Source organism: Grampus griseus (assembly GCF_964374135.1).
Source record: "Grampus griseus genome assembly, chromosome: 1".
Taxonomy (NCBI): Eukaryota; Metazoa; Chordata; class Mammalia; order Artiodactyla; family Delphinidae; genus Grampus; species Grampus griseus.
Window position 1 is genome coordinate 173,118,967 of NC_139017.1, and position 21,806 is coordinate 173,140,772.

Here is a 21,806-nt window from a genome sequence, read left to right on the forward strand (position 1 = left end):
TCTTGTTCATCTGTTGGTTGGTTGTCCCCTCATTCTCCAGAATGTAAATTCCATGAAAGCAGGGACCTGGGTTATGTTAGTTCTCTGCTGTAGCTTCCAACACCTAACATAGTGTCTGACACAGAATATACTTGTTAAATAACAAGGCGAGGGGATGGGTGGTGGATATCTCCAGGTTTTTTATGTGAACAATTTTAATTATGGAAACATGAACTATTTCCTTTTTAAACTGGTTATAATTTAACTGTTCTGTGGTGACTAAAAGTCACCTTAGATAAATACTAAAAACTAGTTGATCTCAGGGACTATTTACAGCTTTTAGAAAAGATTATGTGAACCTGTTAAGGGATCTCACGGCACTGTGCTCTTTATAGCTCGTTACTGTTTTTGTTACAAACTTTGTCTTCTTAACTGTCTGGCTATTAGCTATAAAACTACTTGCTGCTACAAATAACTCTTCTAATTTCCTCCTTCTAATTTGCTATAGACAGGAAAGTCAACAGGTTAGAAGTAGGCCTAAAGTAAGAGAGAAGCAGCCTACGGTGAGGCCCCGCCACGGGAAGGGAGAGGGAGGACCCACTGCTTCCTTAGCGCTAATACAAGTGCTCCATAAATACTGACTGATTAACTGACTCACAAGCTCAGTAGCTCCTCTGCAAGAATCACATAGGTAGCCAACCATCAGCCACATTCTGTCAGTGGCACTTACAGGTACCACGGACCCACATGCTGCACAGAGATGTTCCTTATTATTATCTCTCCTGCTCTTGACAGCAACCCAGTGAGGTTGGGTATACAGCACAAGGACCATTCCATGTATGACACCTACTTTTAAGGATATGGAAACTGCACCCCCATTAAAAGTGACATGATTTGCCCAGCCATACACCTGGTAAAAGCCCGAGAGTCCCACGTTTTTCATTCCTTCCACTAAGCCCATGTGCATCAAGACACTGCTGCTGCTTTAGAGTAAAAAGAACTCTGGGTAAGGTTCTTATGTAGCCAAAAGAGAGCAGGGCAACAACATTCTATTATAGTCTATATTTTAAAAGAACATTTGCCAACAGTCATTTACTGCTAACAAACAAATTCAACAGAAATCAAGACAATAAATACTTCTAAATTTGGCCTTTCTATGTTCAGATCACAATCTTCCCGTGGATTAAATACGAATATTTCAGTGAAATATTGAAAACCCAACACTGAAAACCCTCCCTTCCTCTCCACCTGGAAAGTTTAATCTGTCCCATCCAAGGAACTTCTCACGCTCAATCTCATTACAGGGGCTGCTCAGACATGTAAGAAGTTAGGCTGAATTACAAAGGTGAGAATCCAGAATTCTAGTTCAAAATGCCTAACATATGAACACCTTTGGCCACTGGCAAAACCGCACGCTCCCTGGTCAGAGACAATATGAACTGTGTTCTCACAGCACTGTGTTCTCTTCCTTCATTGCAGGTTTGCATGAGTCTTTGTTTGCCAATCAACAAATTATTTATTGAGGGCCTGTTCCATGCCAACCATCTAGGCCCCGATCAGTAACTTACTGATTTAATGTTTGTCTCCCCCACTAGACTACAGGCGCCAGGAGAAAAGTTACTGCTGCTTTTTTGCTCACCATTGTCCTGTACGACCTAGCAGAGCGCCTGGCACATGGCAGGGGCTTAACAAACATTAGTTCAATGAATGACTGAGAGACAGACAGAGGCAGAGAGACAGAGACAGAGAGGGAGAGAGAAGAGGAGGGGCCACATTGTATGCAAAGGAATCAGGGCTTTCCACTGCCCAGAACACGCCACATGATCCACCAGCGATCTGATGAATTCTGAAAGGCACCACATGCAATGCACAGCTGTAGGCACAGCAGCTGTCATGCAAAGGATCAGAGGCCCAGAACTATGAAGAATTCAGCCCTTTGTTTCTCTCTGCCTGCCTCCTAACCAAAATGAAGTTAGGTCCACTGTCAATCTACCTGTCAGCTGCATGTCTTCAACATCTGGCTTTCAGAAATACTAAGTTAATATTGCTACTGAATGAAATTTATGTTGATTTATTCTCTGACATCACTGCCTGAAAAGGTATTTAAATGTCTGAGGTCACACATAAGACCTAAATAGAACCAAGTTAACATAAAAAGTTCTCCATTTCAGGTCTTTGTAAGCTATAAATTAGCTTTCACAGAGTACTTAATTTAAAAACAAAAAAGGTTTGACTATTTAAACTTTAGATCATAAAGAGCAAACACAGCTCCTTACCAGTAAGCTATTCAAAACAGACTGTTAAGTTCCGAGAGGCAGCCTCACATAAGTATTTTAACTAAAACTTAAGATTCAGTCGGTTATACACAGCTCGGAGTAGTTATAAATAACAGGATAATAAGAAATATGAACTACTTAACTCAATGCAAAAACCCAGCAATATGGGCAGGTATAAAAATGAAGATGTGTAAGTTCATGTACCACTAATAAAACTTATTTTCAGTTTTTTCCCCCACATTCAAATAAAAAAACAAAATTAAGGAATAAATAAAAATCTATGAAATGTTCTAAACATGCACAGCAAAGTATGCTGAACAGAGAAAAGCATTAGGATGAAGTTGCTATTAACCTATTAACCTATGACTATATTTAAATTTACATGAGTTAGTTATGCTTAGTAACAGAGTAAAGATTCGCTGCCCTCCAAACTCCGGCCCCTGCAAATCACAGCTTACCTAGAAAGGCTGGTGACATTAGTTATACACAAAGTGAACACTAAATAAAGGAACAATTTGAATTATGTGAAGAGTTTGCAAACAATTATGCGCTAAGCCTAACAGCAACAGAAATCTCAAACCTCAAAACAGTAAACAACAACAAAAGCAAACAAACAAAAAACACCTGGCAATTTTCTAGACCCTGATCATCTGATTCATGATCAAAGCATTTAATGACCTAAAACTGACGAAATCGAGTTAGATAAACAGCGAACATGTATTCAGTAAAAGGCCTAACAAACTCCCTTGGATGGGTTATTGATTATACCGTAAAATACAAAGAATATGTAATGGAAAAGTCAGAATAGACTTTTTTAACTTCTCGCCTACATTTTTAAATGTTACTTTTACATTTTTCCAAAGTCAAGTTTACATTATGATTTTCTTTACAGTATGACTGCCACAATTCACTTTGCAGTGTTCTAAGTAAAGGCTGGACTCAAGTTCAGATGGCTACAAACATTTATTTAAGACTTAGGGCGGGCAAAAAAAAAAAAAAAAAAAAGGAGATTTATATTAGTAAGAAACTACCATACCCCTCGCCTTGGCATATAGTCAAACAGGGCTCTACGAAAGATTCACTGATTAATATTGAAATTCTTCATTAAAAGAAAAAAAACAAAACAAACAAACAACGTGGAGAATGCCAGCTGGAAATATGATATATCCAACCAAACTATCTTCCTCCCAGAAATTATCCCCTGCCTTCTGTAAGTGTGACTACACTTCACCTTTTGTTTGAAAACATTATTAAACAAAATAAAACTGTTGGAGTTGAGTCAAAAGTAACAGCACACCGTTCAACTTCCATTTTGTTAATGGCCTAATTTCAAAAAGGTCTGCGCTGAAACCTTCGCCAGCCGCGAGTGTTGCAATCGTGTGCAGCGCAGTCTTGAGTGGCGTGGAGTGGCCCAGGGCCCGGCCCAGGGAGGAGTGGGGCGGCCGGATGGCAGGGCCCGGCCCGGGCGTAGCGGCAGTGTACGGCCCGGCCGGCTCTCCCTGCCCCGGGAGGCCAGTGCATCGGCCGCAGCGCGTCCGGCCCTCCCGCACAGTCCGGGCGGATGGACACGAGGCCGCCGAATCTGCGGAGCTGGAAATGTCACTCTCGGAACACATTTTATGACGCGTTGCTGGCGAACAGCACAAAAAACTAAGAATATACCGGGCGTGCAGTGTACGGCTCTGGAGAGACCGACCGCCGCTCCCACCCGCAAGTCCAGAGACCTGCGCTGTGGACAAGGGAAGTGACAACTGGCCTCGGGCCCCCCTCGCGGTGCGCGTCCACTCACTTTTCCGCGCCCGGCTCCTCCACCCCAAGTTAGAAAAGAGCTCGAGCGCGGCGTCCGGCGCCGTGATTCAGCAGCGCCGGGGGGGAGGGGGGGAACTGCACCGGGCGGGGGGGGGGGCGCGGGGGAGGCTTGGCACCGGGTCCGGAAAAGGTCACTGTGAGCTGCGGGTGCTGCCCGAGCCCCGATTCGGCCCGGGCCGGGCAGCCGCGGGGAGCAGGGGCGGCAGCGGGCTCCTACCTTTCCTGCTTTTCGGGGAGCTCCGCTTGCTCCGGGCGCTGGCTCGCTCTTCCTCAATCGCAGCTGCTATCTCGGGGTTGTCTTCCCCATTGTACCAGACCAGGAGCTCCTCGCCCGGCGCGATTGGCTGCGGGGAGAGAAGAGACAGGCGCCGGGCCAATCAGAGCGAAGGTTGTTGGCGGGGCGGGGCGGGGCAGGCGGGCGGCGCTCCCAGCCGGGCCGCCCGAGGCCAGCCCGGCAGGAAGAGCTCCTCCGCCTCGGCGGCCGCGGGCCGGACGACGCGGGAAGGGACCCTCTGCTGGAGGGAGGACCTCACTTCCCGGCCGCCTCCTCCCCGGAGTCCGTCCGGTGGATGTCGGGATCTGATAGGATCGCTTTAAACTTAAAACTGCCATATGTTCCGGAATCTTACTGTTGGAAGCCTCACAACTAACCACGCAGAAGGAAAAATATGCCACGGAACCACAATGTCCACGAAACCTAAGCTGATGAGAAAATTAAAGCATAATTTAAAACACCCTGGCAGTTTGGAAGACGTGATGAAAGCTAATTATCAGAACAGGTTTCAGAGTCCAAGAGCAAGTTAAGCACGATAAGACCTACATGCCGGTGCACATTTATAATGCACCGCTAATTATATCACGGAAATGCTAAAAGAAGAGGCGGTGCTGAGGACCCGAGCGTCCTGTCCTGGCAGTGTATTGTCTCTGCGCTGCTGCCAACCTGCTCCGGTCCTTGGAGAATTCACTGCCTTGCCCTCTGTACTACACCTCGAGTCTACAAGACAACTTTTAAATTTAGAAAGAAATGCCTAAAAATACCTCACGTGTCATGCTCCTAAAACATGAATTCTTAACAGTCATGTACACCACCACCATGCTGATTATACCTAGAGAACAAGATCGTGAAGAAAAAATATACTGAGTGGAAAGATTACACTCCTAAGTAACACTGAAGGAAATGGCTTATTGGTTTCTCTCACAATGACTCATCTGTTCAAAAAGTTCCAAGAGTATGAACACAAGTAAAATTCCACCTAAAACCCAGTGAATAAAATAAAAATCCATGAGTCCATACTGATATGAATGAATGAAGAAATGAATGAATGAACGGACAGGTAAATAAATAAGGAGAGCTCTTCCTATAGTAGATCCCAACTAATCAATGAAAAAGAAATAATGGAATTAGAAAATCACAACTAGACAATCATCACAGATTAATAATTGATTCAGGCAAGAATCACCAATGGATGCTAAAACTAGTAGATTAAAGTTTGAGGAATAACAAAATATTTGCATGGTCTCGAAATATCTCCCCATAAAACATTTATTAATGACAAAGAGAAAAACAGTACCTTTATAAGACAAGTCAACATCATATGCCTCCTGATATGATGCACAGAAAAGAACACAGCATCACTTCTGGAGATGAAGTGAAGCATCACTTCTGCTGAAAATGCATAAATGTAATTCAATCAAGATAAAACTTAAGAGAAGGCCAAACTGTGGGACATTCTACAAAAATTACTGATCAATTCTCTCAAAACTGAAATGTTATAAAAGACAAAGACTGAGGTGCTATACAAACTAAGGAGACTGATGGGACATCACAACTGAATTCAATGGAGTTTTCTTTGCCTAAAAGGACATGATTGGAACTGACAAAATTTGAATAAAGTATAGATTAGCTTATAAAACACTGTGCCAGTGTGAGCTTCTTGATTTTGATCACTGCACTACAGTTATGGAAGAGGATACCCTTGTTTCAGGGGCAGGAGGAATTCCATCTAAGATGTCCATTTAGAAACAACATAGTCACTTCAACGTACCTTCTAGTCTAGATAAAGTCTTTGAAAGTAAATATTATTTTGTTTCATTCTCTGCAGAACTCAATGTTTATATAGTCCAAATTTTAAAATATTCTAAATTCTTTAAGATAAAAGAACAAGCCACTGTTTCCTTTGTTCCTCCAAGGATGGCTAAAACCTGCCATTTTTTAAATCTTTAAACCAATGTATTATTTCCCTTCTTGAATCAGTTACACCTAAAACAAAAAAACTTAATCTAATGTATAAAATCTTAATGAGTTAAAATAGCCATTACAGATGCCTTTTGGCACTCTTATGAGCTAACCTGTTTTTGTTGAAGGAATGAGCTTCTTTATTTAAGTAAACTATTTCTAGCTCCAAATGTATATATAGTATGCTTCTTCTCTATGTTTTTGTTACAAGTCACATATTTATGAAATGGTGTTATCATATAATACTTGAAATGATTAGGGTCCGCAGAGATATGTAAAATCTTAAATAAAACAAAAGTTAAAAAGAACATGGGGCTTCCCTGGTGGCACAGTGGTTGAGAGTCCGTCTGCCAATGCAGAGGACACGGGTTCGTGCCCCGGTCCGGGAAGATCCCACATGCCACGGAGCGGCTGGGCCCGTGAGCCATGGCCGCTGAGCCTGCGCATCCGGAGCCTGTGCTCCGCCACGGGAGAGGCCACAACAGTGAGAGGCCCGCATACCGCAAAAAAAAAAAAAAAAAAAAAAAGAACATGAAAAGGAGTGAGGGAAAATATATTCCCCATTTCTTCCTAAACCAAACAGCATAACCAAAACACTGGCTAGAAGAACCTACTGGACATCTTCGAGATTGATCCCCGACTCAGCCTAAGCATCTACATTCATGCCACTCCAACCTTGTTCAGAGGACTAACTGTACTAGCAACTGGGTGAAGTTAAATATCAGCACAGACTCTCTACTTAGGAGGGTCCGATTTTGTTCTTGCAAAAACCACAAAACACCCCAGTATCTGTTTTTACCTCAAATCTAATATACAATTTCTAAATGGTTGTTAATGAACTGAATAGCTAGATTAAGAGCAACCTGATTTGTTAGCTACTGAACAACCTTCAAAATTGTTAGCAACTGAGATGATCATGACATTATTGAGCTATGTACTTCCCAACTTTCTATTAAAACAGCTACACAAATAACAGGGCTTTATGAAGAAGAGGAAAATAATACATCTTTTAAAATGAACGATTGCTTGCTTCTTCTGTACTGTAGTTTTTTCTTCTGCACTGCTTAGCGCATTTAAGATTTTGTAAGTCAAATTTCAGAAGAAAAGAAAATTTATGTCCTTAAACACAGGAAATACAAACCCACATTTAAAAAAATAAAGTCAAAAGTCCAAACAACCTTTTTTTAAATATATTTTGATATTTAACAAAAAACAACAACAGGAAGACTTTAAACTCTTCCTTTGGGTTCTGACAGGCTTATAGAATGAAGCACACTCTCTTCTCTAAATATCAGTAAATATAAACCTGAAATTTTACCAGACCAATTAGGTACAGGCAAGGGTTGCCACAAATATTCCTGACACTAGGTCAAATTAAGAGGAATACTCCAGAATTATGAGAACACACAAAGCACTCCACGCTTACCCACCTACCATCTATCCCCCAGCATGATCTTTTAAAAGTCACGCGTCAGACAGCTTCAATTCTCAAATGGGTGAACTGAAGACTAAAACTCATATGTTTCCCTACAGGCCAGTAGGCCCCCCGATCTGGCCCCTGCCCACCTTACCAGCCCCATTCACCGCCTCTCCTTGCTCTACCCAAACCAGCCTTTGTTCTATTCCTTTAAAAAAAAAAAAGAAACAAACAAAAAACCCCCCAAAATCTAGCTTATTCCCACTTCAATACCTTTGCTTCCTGAACTGCTCTGCCAGCAGAGATCTTCGAGTGGCTGGCTCCTTCCCATGCCAGTGGGGGAAGGGAAGAGGTGTCCCCATGTCTTGTCTTCCCTGACCTACCAGAGCTACAGCAGCCCTCCCCCTACCTAGACAATCTATCACATTTTATTGTCTTCAGTGCACTTATCACTATCTGAAATTATTTTGTTTACTTGTTCACTTGTTTATTATCTGCCACCTCCCCCATAAAATGGAAGCTCCATGAGACCAGAGACCTTGTCTGTTCTGTTCACTACTATAGGAGAATACCTGGTACATAGTAGACACTCACTATTTGCTGAACTAATAAATAGATGAATGAATGGAGAGCAAGCTAACAATTAACCTTCAGGAATTTAAAACAGTTTTTAATCATATTACAAACAAAACCAGGTGATTACCTAGATTACAGGTGAGAAGGTGATACAGAACATCACATGTAATTTATTTACAAAACCTAACCCACAGAAAACTTAATCTAGAAGAATATAATCACAAGTAAGGAATCTGAAAGGCCTTATGCATACTTGAGCAAACATCAAAGGTCAGGATTGGGGGAGGTCTGCAAAGATCAGAGCTATGTTACTTCCAACAAAGAAAGGTAAAAATAACAGTAGTAGTATAGCTAGTTAACACTTTGAGTACTTAGGTTAGACTAGGAACTCTTCACAGAATCTTACACATATTGGTTTGTTTAATTTTCACAACTGTATTATTAATTTTTACTATTACCTCCATTTTTACAGATGAGAAAACTAAGACAGAGGGTGTAAGTAACTTCTCATGGTCACACATCTCGAAGCCAAAATTTGCTCACAAGGCAGTCTGCTCCAGAGTCCCCAGTCCTAACCATGACACTACACTGCCTTGTCAAAAATAACAGCTATCATTTATGCAGCACTTATTAGGTGCTAGAAATCTACCCACAATCACCCATGATAACCATATGAGGTCGACACTATAATTATCTGTATCTTACAAATAAGGAAACTGAGGCACAGGAAAGTGACTTGCCTAAATTTACACAGCTAGTAAAATCACAATGACTTGCCTTGGGTCACACAGCAAGCCAGGATTTAATCCAGGGGTCTGGCTCCAGAGTTCACTCCCAAACACTATTCTCTCTTGCTTCTCAATGGTTCTCGGCTTTGCTATCAGAGATGAACACATCATAACTTGAGGTCTGATGAAAGAACTGCCAAGTGCCCCAGTATCTCCCTGGGCTTCCTCTGCCCTGGAACCTCATTCCTACTCCCTCAGTTGTCTCATATGCATCCCCTCGCTGGTACTTCATCTCCACCAGAATTCTGCCTCACTGATTCAACCAGATGTAACTCTCACTTTAAATTAATTTGAGAACAGAATGAATTATTGAATCAAATTTTGAATCCAATTTCCAACTCCAGTGTAACAAAATTGTACAGTAATGCCTACCAGAAAATCATGCTATTACAATCCAGCAGGAAGAAGGTTATAGAAGTTTTAAATGAAGAAGTACCACAAAAAAAAATATTTCCTACAGGAATTGAAAGCAAGGACGTGGGTTTATATGAGGTAAAGGGCAATCCAACTGCCTAAAGATGACAGGGAAAAATACAAAGGAAAGTTAAACAGCTGTAAGCTAACTTCCAAAAGTCCTAGTGCTACACACAGGCAAAACTCAGCATGCTACAAAGCTGACCATCATCTTAAATGTTTGTTCATCAAGAGTTTTCACCTACATGGAGATAATTTTTTTCATGGACTGTCCCCCAGTCTATGACATTTTTAATGGAAGTAAGTGAATAAGGAAAAATCTGCCTTACAGCAACTTTGGCAAACATACCTATTCCAAAAAGCAAAAAGCAACAATCATCTATCTTTAGAGCCTCAAGACTCTGCCTGAGAGAACATTTCCCTGCAGGATGAGTGCAGATTTGCCTTCCAGGAGAACATGAAAACGAGGGAGACAGATGTGGGCTTGCTTGTTGCAGGTATAACAACGCTTCCTAATTCTAACTTCCCTGAATGTACTCAGTGACCTCTGACCTCACCACAAACTCTAAAACATGACTTTCCTCTTCTTTACATTACTTGTTGATTTTCCTCAACAATTAATGTCTCCAGATAAAAATTTGGCAGAAGTAAGAAACATGTTCTGTGTAATTTCCATTCTGAATAAAATTTAGGGAAAAGAAAAGCTAATCCAAAGCTACACTATACTGAAGACTAAGAATGTGTTTTCAGTTAACACAGAACCACCAGAGCTATTGAGAGTTTCTTACAGTTAGATAAACTGGCCAGTCAGACAGTGCCCAATGCATCTGTATCTTAAGAGGAGGGAAGCAGCTGCCACATGCTTAACTCATCAGTACCTATAAAGACGCCGTACGTAATTACTCAACACGATCTTCCTGCTTTAGTGCCCTTCCTCACACGAAGCAGTGGCAACTGCATATTTAAACCACAGACCTTTCACTGTTTTGATGAACCACTTTCAAATAGAACCCTTTCAAGGTCTTCAAATTCACTCCCGACGGTCACGACTGAGGACAGCGTTTGCAGAAACGCATGCCGAGTAACTACCGGCAGGCTAATTCTAACACTCTTACCTTTAAAGTTTTATAGTAAATGGCCCTGTTGATTTCCAGTGGAAATAAATTTTGCTCTTCTCCCGAGCAAGCCCAATTCACATAGCGCAGCCAGTTCCCCTTCTCTGGATCGGTGGCATCAATGCACATCCACCCCAAATTTGGGTAATAGACCTTGGGAGGGGGAAAAACACATTTTGTTAAAATAAAATATCATTTAAAGGTTTCCATTTTCAAATTCTAAGACAGTTCTTGCTCATTATACGCAAATACTCTATAAAAGCATTTCACGGAAACAAAATAAATAAGCAACAGAAAAAAGGAAAATAAAGATGAAAACTGAGATCCAAAATTGTATAATCCTCATTAGTTATTTTTCTATTTGGGTGTAATTTTTTTCTCCTAAACTTCAAGTGCTATAAGGAAATGCACTTGATGATCTCCAAATGCTTCGCAAATACGTACACAAAGACAAGTGACAGCTCTACTCCCTTCAGGGTAACAGAGGAAGAGTGAGCCCGCAGCGGTGCTCCACAGCACCCGGATGCCCTGAGCTTTCTGGGCTGCTCTGCAAGTCAGAGTGTGGAGGCCCAGTCCTGCTGGGGCTCACAGCTCAGCAGGTGCCTTTACTGCCTTTACTGCAGGGCTGACAGAAACTTCAGTAAGTGAACATGCGGTGTGAACCTCCACGTGGGTGACAGGGTATGATGCTTTTGCAAACTCCGCTGACCTTAAAACCTTCTCTATCCAGAGCAGGGAATATCGGTGTCCTTCCGAAACAAGACCAAAAACCCGACCCCTCTTTGAGGAGTCAGATCAACTCTACTCTTGAAAGAAGCTTCCCCTGATCATCCTCTCTCAGTGAATTCCTCCTGCCAGATGCTTCCAGCATTCAGTCCTTCATCTTAAAGACAATCTACTGAGCAGCTATTGTTAACTTTCTTTGTATATACATACATCCATTTATCTAGATTTTACTTCCCCAAAATTAGACTGTAAAACACTTGATTAGGCACTGAAATAGAACTGCAGAATCAATTGGTGACAGTCCTGTCAAAAACAAAGCAAAAGGAATGAGTCTTTTACTTTCGCTTTTGGAAGAAAGGAGAGAATCTTGATGCTTCTGTGTTTTCCCTACACATACACAGCCAAGACTCCCGCCACTCATTTCTTCTTTTCTCTCCTGCCCACATTAAACACTGTTGTTTGCGGCAGCTTTCCTGCAGGAACAAAGCCCCCACTCTCGGCTCCTCTGGGCAGGCCTGTGTCTCCCAGCCTGTGACTGCCAGGGCAGTGCCCACCTTCCTAGCCACGAACAACACTTTCTTCCTGCTGCGAGTTAGATATCTGACATACCGCTACATGCTTTCTGTATTATCTCATTTAACCTTATGCATCAGGTTCATTATTATCCCTTTTTGTAACGTGGAAATTAAGGATCAAAGATTAAATACCTTTCCCAAAGTCACTCACTTAATCAGTAGTAAAGATGGGCTTAATCCCAGCTCTGCTTGACCTCTACGTAACAGTGCCTTCCTCGACCACCCTAGCTAAAGCTGTGAATCCTTCGCTTCCCATCAGCACCTCCAGTCATCTCCCCGATTTATTTTTCTTCATGGTACTTGTGCTCTTTTAAAGTGTGGGATCATCTACTTACTTACTTATTTAGTGACTATCTCCCCACACCAGAGTATTAGCTCCATGAGAAGACATTTCAGTCTTTTCATTCACTGCAGTACCTCCAACACCCTGACCAGTAGAGAGTAGGCTCTCAATAAATAACTATGAAATTAATGAAATGATATACGAACGTATAACTGTCATCATTTAATGAGCACCTACTATGTGACAGGTGCCATGCTAGAAAGTGCTTTGTGGTTACTCTATTTAGTCACCACGAAGTGTCAATATTTTCACTAGCCCGTAAGCACCCACAGTGAGTTTATTCAAAAACTGGTTGTTTACTAAAACACCTAACTGCACCATTCTAATAAGAGGTTATCCATGTTACACTTCACTCCTTTTCAAACTCACTGTCACACTCACCCTCAGCCTGTACACATGCGAGCATGCCTGACACGCTCCTCTCCCTTTAAAACAAAGAGAAAGTGCAGCCCCACGTGGTATGTTAGGAAGACACAGAATCACAATACAAAATTTAAACTTTACACACCAAAATAACTTAAGCTACTTTACATTAAAATGTTTAAGAGATATTTTTGCCCTGTTTGCCAGCATGATAAAATAAGGAAAATGGAGTAGTCAGTTGGTCTTTTAACAGTCCATATTAGTTACTTTTTATTAACTTAGGAATAAGAAGTCTTGTTTGGATTTATTACCATAGACAGCAGAGTCCCACTCACTCCCCACGCATATATTGACACAGCTACAGACAAACGCAGAGATGGTGCTGGAAAATCCCACACAGTTAAAGGCAGCTGGAGAGAGGCATCAAGAGTCTATAGGCCAACTGGAGAATAATAATAAGGCTGTGCCGACATTTCCTGGCTCCCAGGTCAATGAAGACCTTTGCAAAGAGCAAGGTGTTCCACTTGAGTGAAGTATTTATGTACAGCTCGTTTTGTTACAAAAGAGCCTAAGGCATCTACTAAGTCATGCTTAAACTAAAATACTTAGTTTTATATAAAAAGATGAACAATTCAATTTTTTTACAACGTGCAAACAAGTAATTCACAAAGGAATACGCATGGCCAAAACCTCACAGAAAAAAAATTAAATTTACCTAATAATCAAAAATAACTCCAAATTAAGTAATGTTTTTACCTGTCAAACTGGTAAAAATTGTTTTTTAAAGGGAAAAAAACCCCCCAAAAAACAGCATTAGAAAGCAGACATTCCCCCAAAACGCTAATCAGAGAATAAACTGGTTTAATTTTTTCTGGATGGAATTAAGAAATACTGACCAAAGAACTTTAAAATGTACACACACTTTAACCAGCATATACACTTGTAGGAATTTATTCTCATGAGATGACTGGGCAATCACACCATGATGTATGTACGAAGATGTTCACAGCAGCGTGGTTTACTACAGACTGTTTCTAATTCATTGCTAAATGGAGACCACCACAGATTAGTTCAGTATGACAATCCAGGCATACAGTGGAATACTAAGCAGACCTTAACAAATACTGTGTGTGAATGACTGACTCACGTGGAAACCTGTATCTTCTGTTATCTTTGTATTCCTTAAGAATTTTTTCAGTAAATACACATTATCTCTATAATTAGGAGAAAACAAAGATAACCAGAAGTTGTGGAAATATCAGTATAAAAGTCATAATACACTGATGACTGAATAAAGCCATTTATATAAAGTATGGCTTAGATGATACCATTTTTGTTTTAAACATATTAATATATGAAGAGAAAAATAATCTGAAACTTAAATACGTGACTATGCTAATAATGGTTTTCTCGGAGAAGTGGGATTTATTCATAATTTTTATTTTCTTCTGCTCACGTGAATTTTCTACCTTTCCTCCACTGATTTAGTATAATCTCTAAGTAAAAAAGGGGAAGAGGGTGGGGAGAATGAATGAAAACCCAAGTCTGAAGGAAGGCAGCTGAATGCCTGCTGAATGCTAGGCTCACACCCCCCATCCTCTTCCCATCATCATCATCACACATACAAAGTTTTTAAAAAATATGTAGCTTTGGGCTTCCCCGGTGGCGCAGTGGTTGAGAGTCTGCCTGCCGATGCAGGGGACACGGGTTCGAGCCATGGTCTGGGAAGATCCCACATGCCGCGGAGCAACTGGGCCCATGAGCCACAACTACTGAGCCTGCACGTCTGGAGCCTGTGCTCCCCAACAAGAGAGGCCGTGACAGTGAGAGGCCCGCGCATCACAATGAAGAGTGGCCCCCGCTTGCCACAACTAGAGAAAGCCCTCGTACAGAAATGAAGACCCAATACAGCCAAAAATAAATATATAAATAAACAAATTTATTTTTAAAAATATATATGTAGCTTTCTCACTTTTATTGAGAGTCAAACCTTGTAATTAGGAACTGGGATGAAAATGTGTTTTCATACAATTCCTACCTCAGTTGGTCAAACTTTGGTTTCCAATCAGAATTAACTTCAGTGACTGACACAAAGAACCTATCTTTTAAAATGTGACAGAATTTTGCTTAATGTAAGTACAAAGTACTAGACTGCACATGTACCATAACACCACGAGGCTCGGGTAGTGGAAAGACAGGGAGAATTAGAATCCCTTCCTTTCGGGCAGAGACAATGCAAAGGCAGGTAAAACTCCCAGCCCAGCTCAAACTCAACAATGATACATAACAAGTCTATTTCCAAATCTTGATAATGACTAAGAAATACTCAGCTGACTTGATCCCAAGGAGAAATACTTCCATATAATCAATAATTTTTCCTCTATAAACAGTCCCTTTTAACAAAGCAAGGGTACCTGATTATGTACTATTATAAAAAAAATTTTACAAGTTAACTTTCAAATGGAAATTCCCTATTTGGAGAGAAAGAATTGAAGGAAGGGAAGCACCTCTATGCCAAGCACTGGGCTAGATGCTCTACGTGTTATTTTATTTAACCTTTACAAGATCCCTATGAAATATTATTAAGTCCCTTTTACACATGAGGACACTAGGGAAAGATGATAATTTTACTAGAACTCTGAAGTCACTGAGAGTCACAGCCAGGATTCAAACCTGGTTCCCGCATTTACTGCTCCATTTCTATTTTTCTCTCTTTCCAACCCCCTCCTCCCATCCTTAACCTCCCCTGGGTCATCCAGGCCTAACCTCCTTTCCGCCCCTACCACTAAACAAAGACTAGGTATTAACTCACTGTCAAACAGAATGTAATTTTCACACCACCCAATTTCAATTCAATTTAATCTAATCATTTCAAAAGCCCTAAAAATAATCTAAATTCACATTTTAGCACACACTCCAATTTAAAAGCACATTCAAAATTATACCCTCATGACAGACAGAGAAAGGTCTGTAAAGAACCAAACTGTTAAACATAGTTATTATTACCTCATGGGTTGGGGGTGAGGGTTTTAACTGATCATTTACTTGTTATAATATACATGCATTAATTCAAATTTGCAAATTAAAAAAAAAATCCTCATTCAATTAACATGAATGTATCATCATTCCAACCCTCAACTGTTTGCCTGAGGTCCTTACCCACTCTCAACTTGCAGTAACCAACCTTCTTTGACAGAAATCACTCCCAGGAATTAAGGCAGAGCACCTCCTCACTCTGAGGTAAGTGTTTTACTCATCCAAACCGGTCCCGCCACAGTTAAGAGTCTACAGAAATAAAGCCTTCCGCTGGCTGTTCTCTGGACTTGCCCCTCCACCTGTATGTAGCCTAGAGCTCTAACACACTGTTGATGGACACAGAAACCTCTCCTGGAGGTCCAAGCTCCATTCCAGTGGCGCTGGTTTGTCATATTGTCTGAGGTCCCTTTTCCTCTCTTTTCTCTGGGGATCTAGCTTGTTGAATTTCCAACATTATGATCATTTTCCACTTTCCCTGTCTGTCCCTGGAAGACAGACAACATCTAATTATATTTCCATGTGTTTAGACTGACAAAAGGAGTAAAGGGGAGACAGGAGGTTCACATCTCCACTAGCCCAACTTGCATGGCATTTACCTCCCAATGCATTTCCATAAGTAAATAACTCAGTGTGCATTCAGAAGTCAATTCCAGGACTTCCCCCCACACAGTACTCTAACTTCTTGGTTCAAATTACAGCCCATACTCTAACATTAGAAGAGAATGAAATTCTAAGCAAAAAATAAAGATCAGTAATCTTTAAATATGCAACCATTTTTTTTAAAAAAGTGTCTTTATCCTCTACATGATCATTCAAGAGTTTCTCTTTGATGTTCAGGTTCAACTAATATTTACTTAGCCAGAGTCATCCATGTCAAGTATTTTCATATATATGATCTCATTTGTAGCCAAACAAATCTATGAGGAGCTTGTTATCCTCATTTAAAAGTAAGGATAAAGGAAAAAAAAAAAAGGATAACCTTTTGGAATAAGCATTTCAAGGAAAACATTTAATAAAAATTATGTCTTTATAAGTTATAAAGAATTGTATTAACACTGCTACCTAGGAAACACTACACCTTCTTGGTCTGTTCACATTCCATTTGTTTTTGAGCTCCAGAATTAGACGCCCAGAGGGCTTGTTAAGGACCATAAGACACCACCCTACAGAAGTAACTTTCCAAGGGCTATAGACAAAAATGGATCTTTGGTATCAACCACTTCACCCTTCAGATTGCTTTAGAAAACCAGGGCTTCTTTTAAGAGGTATTCAAAGGCATCACTGTATCTGAAATATTCTGAAGATTCTAGAATAAGGGAAATAAAAAATCTAATAGGTGGTAGCACATTTTACTACCATAAGCCAACCTATAGGTGATTCTAAAATACAAATTTGAAAACTAAACAGCTGGGCCTCTCAAACCTGCAAAGCCCAGTCCCAGAGCCATCATTACCAAAACCCCACACTGCCTGACCCTTGACCCTCATTTGAAACTACTCTGAGTAAGTTTCATACCTACGACCACATAAATATTTCTGGAAACCCGCACAACAACAGATGCTCAATAAATGTTGACAGGTTCAAAGTAGGCCCCCAATCAACCTCCATAGCATGAATGAAATAACTCATTGTTAAATTAGAAATTCTAACTCTGGATGACAGATGTTTAAAAATTCCATATAACCCTAGAAATCACACAAAAAATGTTGTGTATATATGTGCATTTGTATATTTTCCGGGGAGATTTTCAAAAGGGTCCACAACACAAAAAAGAGTAATAATCTCTAGGTTCTGTTGGTGGGAAGAGCACTGAATAGGCAACCGAGAAATCTGGGCTCTAGACCTAACTCCAAAACCGACCGTTTCAGACATTAAGCAGGTCACCTGCACTCATCTCAGATTTCTCATCTGTGGAAAGATTTAGGGTGTTTCTAGTATTCTTTTATTCCACAAACAAAAATCCCCATGGGGTATTGTCAGTAGTCTATACAATACCACAAATGTTATATGCCAAGCTCAGCGCTCCAGAATTGAGGAAAGTGCCCAGCACGTGGCAAGAGCTTATTCACAAAGAGGGGTTAAATAAGTAAATAAAGTCTCAAAGACAATTTTTTTCTTGCACCATACCAAGCTGCCAATCTAAGCACAAGTTAACTCATTCAAAAAGGTCGCTTAATTCTCTGCACTTCAACGTCCTCACCCTCCTGAAGTTCCTGAAAGAATATGATTGGTATAGCAGTTTCTATGACAATGAAATCTATGGCTAGCCCACTTTTAAGTACCAAGTTCCAAATCTTTGCACTCCTATTAACCACACAGCTTCACAGTAAACCTAAGACCCCAGACATGACCTCACTCCCACTGCTTCTCTTTTTCACACACAGAGACCAGGGCTCAGCAAACTTTCTGTAAAGGGCCAGAAAATATTTTCAGTTTTACAAGCCATATGGTCTCTGTCACAACTGCTCAACTTGGCCACTGCAGGGCAAAAGCAGCCACAGGTAATATGTAAACAAATGAATGTTGAGTTCCAACAAAACTTTATTAATGAACTGAAGTTTAAGTTTCATATAATTTTCATATGTCACAAAACATTTGATCTTTGTTTAAAATTACTTAAAAACGTAAAATCCATTCTTAGCTCTCGGACTGTAAAAAAACAGGTGGCAGGTTGGATTTCCCTAGTGATCTAGGTCTTTTGCTAGCATACTAGGCATGGTTTAGAGGCTGGAAAGGAGCAGTAAGAGCTGAGTGGTACTTTCTGAAAAAAGGTTCTGTAGAATCAGCTGGTTGACTTCTCTAGTCTCATATCTTCTTGCCTCCATTTTTAAATTAGAAATAATTTGAAATTAGAAGAGTTGAGATAGCAAAGATTATGAAATGTACTTGTTAATATCTGATCATAACAATGTGAATGATAAAAAGTTTGTTTTCACTTCTGAAAAAATTAAAGTCTTCTCATTATAGAGAAATAATTTCTCTATCAATTTTAGCTGAAATGCAATTCTACTTCTTCCCTCCATCCACCCGACTCAAAATTTGTTGCCTAAATGAATAACATGCAAATGGAAGCAGTGAACTATCAGTTTTCATCTATAAGAATGGGGGGAAGAAACTATTAAAAACATTAACAGTACTGGTTTTAAAGAGCTAGGAAGGGACTTCCCCGGGAGTCCAGTGGTTAGGACTCCACGCTTCCACTGAAGGGGGCACAGGTTCAATCCCTGGTCGGGGAACTAAAATCCCACATGCCGTCTGGCACGGCCAAAAAACAAAAAAAGAATAGGAAGGAATATTTACTCTTGGTAGCTATGTAAATTAGTACAATCCGTTTGGAGGCCTGTTAGGAAAATTTACCAAAAATTAAAATGTACATAACTTTTGACTTAACAATTACACTTCTAGGAATTTATCTTAAGAAGATAACCAGACAAGTGAACAAAAATGTATATACAGTGAGTTTCATACTTTGAAGAATTGTTTGTTTTTTTTAATTTTATTGAAGTATAGTTGATTTACAATGCTGTGTTTTCTGCTGTACGGCAAAGTGATTCAGTTATACATATCTATGTATTTTTTCATATTCTTTTCTCTTATGGTTTATCACAGGATATTGAATATAGTTCCCTGCGCTTTACAGTAGGACCTTGTTGTTTATCCATCCTATACTAGCATCGGCTAATCCCAAACTCCCAATCCTTCCCTCCCGAAGAATTGTTAATATCGTGAAAAGATTAAAGCTACTTAAATGTCCACTGGTTAAACAGTGGAAGGATACAATGGAATCTAGGTACTATATAAGAAATAATGATGTAGATAAGCATTTGACATGGACACATCCATAACATATTAAGAGAAAAAAGCACGTTACAAAATTGCATACATATACTGTTTGATCTCAACTGTATGAAATGTCTATATATGGTGTTTGTATACGTACCAGTGTGTGTGAGAGAAAAAAAAAACAGGACAGAGAAGCAGAACTAAAAGAATGCACACCATGATGTTCACTGGTGATTTTTACTTCCTTGTTTATAGTTTTCTGTATTGTTTATATTATTTTACAGTTGAGCATGTATTACCTTTATAATTTAAAAAGGACTTATTAGACACCAAAAGTGGACCATAACATAAACCATGGACTCTGGGTGATAATGGTGTGTCGATTGTAACAAATGTCCCACTCTGGTAGAAATGTGGATAGTGAGGAAGTTGTGTGTATAGGGCTCATGGGGGAGATTTCAAAACTCTTTGTACTTTCTGCTCAATTTTCCTATGAACCTTAAACTCTCTAAAAAATAAAGACTAATTTTTTTTAAAAAGGACTTATTAAAACATGCAAACAATTCAAAAGTTCTGTTCATCAGAAGCACTTTTAGCCCCACGGAAGTGAGTGTGAAAGGCTTTTACCAGAAGTGGCTTTAGAATACTGCACACTGCTCACTGCGTGTGTGCGCGTTTTGGTTTTTTTGGTTTTTTTCGGGGGGAGGGGGGTAGTTGAGAGAAGTATTACATGAAGTCCAGCCTTTAGCCTGCCAGCAATTCCCCACCAGGAACTGACCAAAGAGTGCTCTCCTCTTTCCAGAACCTGACTGTTTTGTGCATTCACCCTGAGGATACTCTACTGTTTCTCTCGTTATTTCTGATTTAATAGAATGCTTTCAGTGAAAACTTAGAGGACTTGAGACTGCGTTAGATAATAAAGGGCTCAAGAAAAGCAATTTAACACTTTCTCTCAGATTAGCTTTAAAATGGAGTTTTAGCTGAGGCAAAAGACCAGGCTGCTAAAAGATAAACTGGCCTTAAGGGGCTTTAATGGGAAGAACAAATGCCAAGATGAGATTTTAATGATAAGCCGTTTCTGTTACATTAATTGGGGGCGTTCTGTTGCAACTCTGAAGATAAGACCAAGGTTGGAATAAGTTAATGGGGAAACACTAAATTTTACCTGGATTTTTATTTTCTTCTTTATAAGAAATATGTACATTATAATTTACACTTCCTATACTTTGCCAAATACATACCTCCACATGTGTATGTCATATATATCTACTTTTATTTTAACACAGCAAAAGCCTTAAAGGTTTCTGCACGGACTATATACCTCAGAGTTGAAACTATCTGAATGACAGCCAGATTTTTTTTTTTTTAATTGCAGGGAGGAAAAGCCAGCCTTGATAAGAACTAAATGTTTAAACCTGACTAACAAGAATTGGCAACGTCATAAGGATTCCCAAACTGTGGCAGTATATAAGTAGAAGCATCTTAAATTAACAGTGGGATGCTAACAAGTTTACAGGAAAAATCGAATCTCTAATACATAATGGTTCCACATTATAATTTTCACCAAGCTACTATGAATTCATACTCTGTATGAATTTCAATACAAATGAAGCTTAATTTACAAAAGGCACTATTAATAATGTATACAATATGCCCAACAATATCAAATTGTTATGTCGAGTAAAACAGGTACCATAAACTTAGGTTTACTATTACTGACATTTGTTCAACCTTAGATACACACAGAACTAGAGTAAGCATTTCCTGGTTCCCTGACATATCCTAACTAGGATTAATGCTAACCTGGTAGAGCATATTTGTTGGTTTCACTTGGGAAACTTCTAAAATTACAAATGCTGTTTATTTTGGAAGATAATTTTGTGGTCAAGACAATTTTAAGTGTTCAGGCATTATCTTGAGTAATTTTTTTTTTTGGTTGGGCAGTTTTTCTACAAATACAGCACTCTTTTCACTCAAAAGTTGTGAAATAACACAAAGTAATCACTCCCTTGGTAAATGGTCATTTCCTAAGTCCCCTTGGGTTAACTGTCACTAGATTTATTATAAGGGATTCAAAGAAGCTCTCAAAATTACTTAGAGAAACCGTCAGAATTTTCAAGGCAACAAACACTGTTCGTAGCACTGAGAAAAATAGCAACACACCTCCAACGGACAAATGCCACCGAACTTCTTGATGGAAAGTGTCCGGACATTTCCTAGGCACATCTTATTTTTAGACTTTTATATGTTTACATATGAAACAGATGTGATTCAATCTAAGACAATCTGAAAGAAATGCTTTTCCTTACCATCAAAAAATTTCACTTGCTTTAAAAAGGAGTCACACCATTGAGTTCTACAAGAACATGA

General features: G+C 39.8%; 1 protein-coding gene across 1 annotated transcript in view; it reads right to left on the minus strand.

The window, feature by feature from the left end:
- PRDM2 (PR/SET domain 2) overlaps positions 1 to 21,806 on the minus strand; it is a 118,362-nt gene that overhangs the window by 64,820 nt on the left and 31,736 nt on the right. The window contains exons 5-6 of the mRNA XM_082648628.1: positions 10,611 to 10,763; positions 4,282 to 4,408 (exon numbers count right to left, since the gene is read on the minus strand). Coding sequence (XP_082504754.1) covers positions 4,282 to 4,408; positions 10,611 to 10,763 — 280 coding nt within the window. The remainder of the gene's footprint in view (positions 1 to 4,281; positions 4,409 to 10,610; positions 10,764 to 21,806) is intronic.